The 7,956-nt window shown below is 40.5% G+C and overlaps 1 protein-coding gene across 1 annotated transcript; it reads left to right on the top strand.

Moving 5' to 3' along the window:
- Positions 1 to 230: 230 nt before the first annotated feature.
- LOC130291917 (posterior protein-like) lies at positions 231 to 2,324 on the top strand. Its single transcript, XM_056541351.1, has 2 exons — positions 231 to 1,724; positions 2,286 to 2,324. Exons 1-2 carry the CDS (start codon positions 231 to 233, stop codon positions 2,322 to 2,324), a joined length of 1,533 nt encoding a protein of 510 aa, XP_056397326.1.
- Positions 2,325 to 7,956: the final 5,632 nt, after the last annotated feature.

Genomic DNA, 7,956 nt, shown 5'->3' with positions numbered 1-7,956 from the left:
GTTTGGTGTAAATATTAATCAGGTTGTGTATGACATTTTTTGGTAGGGATTAGTTATAGCTTATTTTGTGTTTTTAGAAGTGAGTTTTACATTGGAGTAGGCCGAATATATGTTGTGTGAGACCATTGTTCTAGATAAGTTACTGGACAGGTGAGGCCTAGGTTTTGCTTGTTGTTGTAGGAGTGGTTGTATTGTTAGTTTTGTTTGTTGTATATTACTGTATTGTTAATATGGAACTTGTGGAGAAGTTTGTGGAGAAGCATGCCTCTGCTAAGTACCAGACATGTGCAGATGGATCTCTGGGAGATCAGTTTATGGCATTGAGGATGCAGTGCCAGGAGTATAATGGTAACATTGGTTGTAAAAAGAATAGCAAGAAGTGGAAGAAAGAAAAGTTAGGTAATGAAATCTTATTGCTTATGAAAATTAGGGAGATAGCAGAAGAGAAGGAGACCAAGTGGCAGAATGAGAGGAGGCAGATGAAAGAGAGTTTAGATAAGATTGCAGAGTCTGTTCTTGAAATTTCAGCAGAGTCCAGTAATGAATTGAGAAATTTAAAGGCAGAAATAGAGGAATTAACCGAAAGAAACAAAGGGCTGGTGGAGTTGGCAGAGAGGTATGAGCTTAAGGTTGGCTCTAACAGGTCCCATTTATTGTCTTTAGAGAATAAGATTAGTCAGATGGAGGTGATGATAGCTGATTTAGAAGGGCAGCTGTCTAAAGTAAGATCCCAGCTAGTCAGCCAAGAGCAGCACATTCGGTCCCTTACATTGCATAAATGTGAAGCAACAAATATCTGCACAATCTCATCTATAGATGGGGGCGAGGTAACAGGCATGGTAGCTGATAGTCCTCCAGCTTTGACCATCCAGGACAGACTCCATTTGTGTAAAGTTATTGGAGACTGTAATACAAGCGAGTCACCCATAACTTTATCCAATAGGTTTGAAGCTGTAGTGAAGCAGTATCACCTAGATAACAAAGATGCCTGGTCTCTGCTCCGAGCTTGGCTTCCAGGGACACTGGCAGCGCAGTTAACATCTGCCCACATAGATAATGACTGTAGAGGTGCAGAATTCAGGAGGAAGGAGCTGCAGCATGTTTTGGGTGGGCGAGACATTAGGGGTGAAGATGCCCTAAGAAAATTGCGGTTCAGGCGATGTGATGATCCGGTCATGTTTTGTAACGATTATCTCTCCCTATATAAGTCTGTTCATAACTGCCCAGAAATGTCTCAGGATGATACCAATTTCCTCTATTCCATGGCGAATAGATGTAACGTAGATTACAGCACGAGATTGGCGCTGAGAAATACCAACTCCCATGAGAAATTTATCAATATTTTGAGGGACTGGTGTGAAGGGTCTGGAGACAGGAATGAGACACCCGAAAACATATCTGTTGTGCATAGACCTAGGAGGAAATGGTGGGTTAGATATTGTTACAAATGTGGGAGACCAGGACATATTAAAAGATATTGTGAGACATCTAATGTGTATCCTGAGCCTATAGACAATTCATCACAGCAGGAGGTTAGCAGCATTCAGCCAGAGGGGGAGAATACCACCCAGAATAAAGAGGTCACACAAAGGTGTGAAGAGATGGGTGATATGGAGACTAACCCTGTTACATTTGCATCAAAATCCCCAACAAAACAGTCGCCTAATGTGAATAAAGTAGAGACAAAGAAACAGAAAGACACATCCCCTTGTGAACAGCAAAAGGCAGGCATTAATATCCCAATGTACAATCCATGGGGAAATCTGCCATTTTTGCTATTCTTGAGTTGGTCACAGATTGCTCTACCCCTATTGCTTAATAGCGCAGCATAGTGTGATAATATGTGTTGGTAAACATTGAGGAACTTTGTTGTGCTAGATATGGACATATTGGTATAGATATAAATGACAGAACTATATTTGTTTTACATGTGTGTTTTTGTATTCTAATTGTGTTTGTGTTTCCTTACAGACTGACCACCATTGTCATGTGATGTTGCAGCAAAGATACTAATCTCTATGCTTCTTCAACAGGTTATAAACTGTGAGATGTCAACAAATGAAACTGGTTATTCTAGGAAATAATCTAGTGTATTTGGCCAATTCACTAATTTAAAGTCCACGTGGTTTTATCAATGAGCTCAAGTGTAGAGGGTCAATTGTTTGCAAACAATTATACAAATTAACATCCCATTGTGATGTGGAGGTGTTGTGCTAGACAAGTGTCTTTTAAGTGTCTTTTGTAGGTATATGTTTGTTTGTTTTCTTATGTCTTTTTCCAAACAGATCACAGACTTCAATCATGAGCTGAAGATTGATAATTGAAATGTATGAAGAGCGACCACTACAAATCTGGGATTCCAGTGTGAATGCTATAGAATTGATTAGACCTTTACTCAGAATTACCTAAAGATGCATCATGAGATAGATAAAAGTTGAGTTAATCTATGATATGTTTTATGTTGTCTGTTTATGTCCTGTTCATTGTGTATCTTGTGTCGGCATTATGTTATTTCTTTTATGCTCCAGATGACCAGGAGTATGTTTTTTTCTATTAAGCATATATTTTTGCTTTTGAAACAGCTGTGTTCATTGCTTAGATTTTTTTATTTATTTTTTTGCTTTTTCCCTAAAAATATTTTTCTTCCAATGCATTCTACCTTTTATTTTTTGATTGGTACCATTTTGTTTTTTCCTTTTGGTACCCAAGGGGCGTTAAAATGTTTATTGGTCCCAAAAAAAAAGTTAATTGGTATTAAAGATTTTAATGATTTTTGTGAAACATTTTTCCCATTTGCATGCATTCGGGTTATATATAAGGGAATTGGTGTAAAAAGCCCAATCAGGGATAAAGCGAGTGCAGCCATTTCAGGAGTTTACCTTGCTTGTTAAATCTAGGAAATGTCTTCCTCCCTGTCAGTTATTTAGGGATATGTCTTAATGTTAGACTAGCAAGAAGGAACCCAGCTTGGATCTGGTTATTAGGACACAATGAATGGAGGAGGCACTATATGGACCATGGGTCAGAATTTTTAGAATTATTAGGCAATCAGTGTACAGCAACTGCTTGACAGGTTCTTATGTAGGAAGTTTTGATGTTATGGCATATATTACATTATACTGCTAAGAATATGATACTGCTCTTGTTCTTTTGTTCCCAGGATCCTTTGTGAAGCAAATACAAGATTGGCATGTGCTGGTTCCTGGATGTGTGTATAAGCCATACATGTGATGGCAACTAAATTAATCCCTCTGTCGGTCAAAGATTTTTTTCAAATAATCCTATTAACAATTAAAAAGCAATGGTCTATCTACTGGTCACCAAGAGAGATCAGCTGGTGCAAACATGGCAAATGACATTCAATGGAAAGTGCCAAAACATGATGTCATGGAACATATACCCATAAACTTAATTTGTTCAAAGAAATGAGAAACCAGATGGATATAGTTTCAGCTTATGAGTTTGTTTTATACATGTAATCATGATATTGTCTTTTACTACTATGTATCTGTCAATGACACAGGTAGCTGTGTGTATAGGGGAACATGATATTTTATATAATTTATGTTGTTGGATACCCATTGATAAGAGTGTGAATGTGAGTGAATGGTGCGATGTTCATTTATGCCCAGTCTCTTCAAAATTGTTACCTCTACCAGTATGGCCCTGAGGAGGATCCAGAAGTTAAGTGGACTTTTGTAATCTAGAGGACTGTGCAGAAGACTGTGGACTTCATTTTGGGTGTGGCTCAAGTGTTTGTGTGCCATTCAGGCCCAAAGGGGCGTATGTTGCAGCCAACATTGGCCACACTAATATAATTTTGATGTGTTTTTATTATGGACTCGAATATATTGGAATGCAGTGGAATTTTCATGGATGGAATGGTGTATGGTGTCTGCAGGACTGGCTTCAAGAATTGTGGTTGATGCAAACAGCTGATTAGACAATCATTTGCTTTCATCCTGTTTAAAGCCATACGATAAGCCTGACACCTGAGTGATAAGAATGGAGGGGAGCTACAGTTCCTGTTGCCTCAAATAATAAGCCATAAAACCAGCCCCTGCCGTGTTGGATACAATGGACTGCAAATCATCCTGTCAGCCCACCAAGGTGTGGTTCTCAAGGAAACTTGGATATCTATCAACACAGTATGGGACAACAAAGAAGACCCCCCCCCCCCCCACTCAAGAAGACATCAAAAGGACAAGAACTGATTGCAATGCAAATAAACTGTAACTGTTCTGATTGGCCATGGAGATATCTTGGGATGGGCAATGTATGGGTTATGTGTGTGGATGACTGCTATATATGTGTTACTCATAGGATGATGAGTTAGAGAGCACTTCCTGCCCCCTTCCTTTCACCTTCCCCTCTTCCTTGCACCCCTATCCCTTAATTAGTCAGGTTCCCCCTTTGTATTTATATGTATATGTGTAGCTTGTAATAAACCCCCATAAAGATCCAGTTGTCCTCAATCAATTAGTAAGGCACCCCAAAAACAAAGCAGTTTCTACAATATGTACACATGTGTTTTGCATGAACCATACTCACATGGTGCTTACACTGGAGATTTATTTCAGTCAGCTAATAGGCCACTGTTGTTCTCTGTATTAGGCTGGGTCCACACTACGTTTTGTCCCATACGGGAGCGCATACGGCAGGAGGGAGCTAAAACCTCGCGCTCCCGTATGTGACCGTATGCGCTCCCGTATGCCATTCACTTCAATGAGCCGACCGGAGTGAAACGTTCGGTCCGGTCGGCTCATTTTTGCGCCGTATGCGCTTTTACAACCGGACCTAAAACCGTGGTTGACCACGGTTTTAGGTCCGGTTGTAAAAGCGCATACGGCGCAAAAATGAGCCGACCGGACCGAACGTTTCACTCCGGTCGGCTCATTGAAGTGAATGACATACGGGAGCGCATACGGTCACATACGGGAGCGCGAGGTTTTAGCTCCCTCCTGCCGTATGCGCTCCCGTATGGGACAAAACGTAGTGTGGACCCAGCCTTATACCGCACCCAACCTCTCCTCCATCCTAGTTTATATAGGGTGAGGTAGGAGGTTCCGGATGCGGGTTGGCTCTCTGTTGGAAGGCCTCCCTGTAGTAACAGGTAGGGGGTCTATTGACCAGCAGGGTCAGAGTATAGGAAAAAACAGTGGTGGGCTTATACATATATGGCCAGATGTAACTGATTGCATTATCTTTATCACTATATTTATATCATTTTTGTACATGTTTCCTTTATTGTAAGAATAATAAAAGCTATGTTTTAAGATGTCTGTGTGCACCCTATTACACTGTGGAAAGCAACACAGGTCTAACACTCATCAGATACTCACTTATACTAGTAAAGTAATCTAGTCAAGTTTTGTTCTATCACCAATTGGTTTTCTGCTCTTCTTTGTGAAGTCCTTATCTGTATTTTAACTTACTGATGTAAACTTTAGTTTAACTTGTTGTTTGGTTCCTGCGATTTAGTTTTCTGCTGAGTCTTGCTTTTGTCTTTAGGTCCTAATGACTGCTTGCTATGGAAAGTTTGAAGGCCAGGGATAACATAGGGATATTTGCAGGGACTGTCAAGTGCAATAGTGTCTAGCGTTAAGTTCAGTGTTCAGGGAAAGATCTGGGGAAAGATTAGGGATAACTATAGTCTTCTCATCCTCTTTTCCTTTATTCCTTGCTGTATCATCATTTGTCTATGAGACTTTCACTTAGTGCGTACTTTTCACTTAGTGGAAAGCAGAAACAAAGGGGCACAGTGGTTCTGTCCCTTCATTCTAGTGATTAGTGGGGGTGCCAGCAGCTGGACCCCCCCAATCACAACTTCTGACAAAAACACCACAATCAAAAATGCTATGTAGGTTTCATCTTTCCCTATTGACTCCCAAATAACATCTGTGTGCTTTGTTTGTACAGGTACACCCTAGGAGCCTGATATTTAGCACACCAGGACATACCTGTACATCCGGAGTCCCGCTGCAGCTATGAAGCGATCAGCAGCCAGGGACTTGCTGGTAATGGCAGACATCAGGGATTGCGCTGATGTCCGCCATTAACCCCCCAGATGCCATGATCAATAGTGATCATGGCATCTGCGGCAATGCAGCAGTTCTTATGGCTGATCAGATCACCCACTGCACTGCCGCGGGGATCAGATTAGCTAAGATGGCAGCCGGAGGTCTCCTCACCTGCCTCCTGCCCTCATCATGGGAAGCAGATCGCAGATAACACTGATAAGGGCTATGCATATGCATAGCACTAATCAGTATCTGCAATCTATGAAAAGGTTTTAATAAATGTGAATAAGCCCCTCCCCATATAAAAAAAAATAAAATTCCCATTCCCCCCCGCAAAAAAAAAATATAGTAAAAAATAAAGTAGTAACAGTCACAGCGGTCGGCACTCCAACCCGATGAATTCCTTAACATAAAGTGAACAGTGGAAATAGCAGCAGTGGAAGCGATATGGGGTGCGTGTTTTAAAGAACACAGTTCAAACATAGTCCAGCAATAAAGAAAAGAAAATCGCACTCATGGTGCATGGTGCCAAGATGAAAAGCCGGTTTATTAAATCCAACAAGTAAAATGCATGGTGCTATGCATGGACATAGACGTGGCTCTCACAAACCGGCTTTTCATCTTGGGATGTGGTGACTGCGATTTCATTTTCTTTATTGCTGGACTATAGTGAAATAATAAATCAACATATTCAGTATTGCCACATGTGAAAATGAATATAGTATATTAATTAAAGTATATTAAAATATTATGTTAATGATTTTGTATGGTGAATGGCATAAAATGTAAAAAAAAATACCAAGTCCAAAATTCATGATTTGAGGTCACATTACATCCTAGAAAAATATAATAAAAAGTGATCAAAAAGTCCTGTATATGCAAAAGTGGTACCGAGGAAAACTGCAGTATTACTAAGTATTTTTTAAGTAGCACAATAATAGATAATCATGTAAAGATGGGTATCATTTTAGTCAGATTAACCTACAGAATAAAGAGAATGTGTTAGTTCTGCCATAAATTGCACTGTGTAAAAACAAAACAAAAAAAGTTGTAAAATTGCAGATTTTTTATCAATTTCCCACCATAAATAATATTCTTTTTGTTACACCGTAGATTTTATGGTAAAATAAAAGGTGTAATTACAAAGAACAATTGGTCGTGCAAAAAACAAGCCCTTCTATGGCTCTGTACATGGAAAAATAAAAGAGTTAGAAGTAGAGTAGAAGGTGAGGAGGAAAAAACGAAAACACAAAAATTTTAATTTCCTGTGTCCTCAACGTCAAAATGATCTGTGTCCTTAAGGGGTTAATGAGATCTGATAAAACGAAAGCTGAGCTGTGATTGGTTGTTATGGGTAAATGAGACAATTTGTGATTGTTCTCTTACTGTAGCTTGGGTACAGACATAACAAATTTAGAAGATTTTGGATGTTTTGATGTAATCATTGCGCCAATTTATTTGTTGTCTCTCTTTCATATATGTGAAGCTGCAGCTGTTATCACTCTGTCTTTCCACCCTATATCCAATTCTATGTGTGTTATGATGAAGGGAGCGGGGTCAGAGGTGTCTGTACTCATAGTAAAACGTACAACTTGTGAACGGCTGTCACGATGCCGGCTGGCAGGTAGTGGATCCTCTGTGCCAGAGAGGGATGGGCGTGGACCGTGCTAGAGGATCGGTTCTAAGTCACTACTGGTTTTCACCAGAGCCCGCCGCAAAGCGGGATGGTCTTGCTGCGGCGGTAGTGACCAGGTCGTATCCCCTAGCAACGGCTCAACCTCTCTGGCTGCTGAAGATAGGCGCGGTACAAGGGGGTGGACAGAAGCAAGGTCGGACGTAGCAGAAGGTCGGGGCAGGCAGCAAGGATCGTAGTCAGGGGCAACGGCAGAAGGTCTGGAACACAGGCTAGGAACACACAAGGAAACGCTTTCACTGG

Source organism: Hyla sarda, chromosome 9, assembly GCF_029499605.1.
Source record: "Hyla sarda isolate aHylSar1 chromosome 9, aHylSar1.hap1, whole genome shotgun sequence".
NCBI lineage: Eukaryota > Metazoa > Chordata > Amphibia > Anura > Hylidae > Hyla > Hyla sarda.
Note: the sequence above shows the minus strand (reverse complement) of the source record. Positions and strands in the feature narration are given on the sequence as shown.

Excerpts from the sequence above, each read along its gene's own strand:
- LOC130291917 (XM_056541351.1), top strand. The coding sequence starts at position 231 with ATGGAACTTGTGGAGAAGTTTGTGGAGAAGCATGCCTCTGCTAAGTAC. Across the intron at positions 1,725-2,285 it reads CCCCTTGTGAACAGCAAAAG|ATCACAGACTTCAATCATGA; the intron begins GCAGGCATTAAT and ends TTTTCCAAACAG.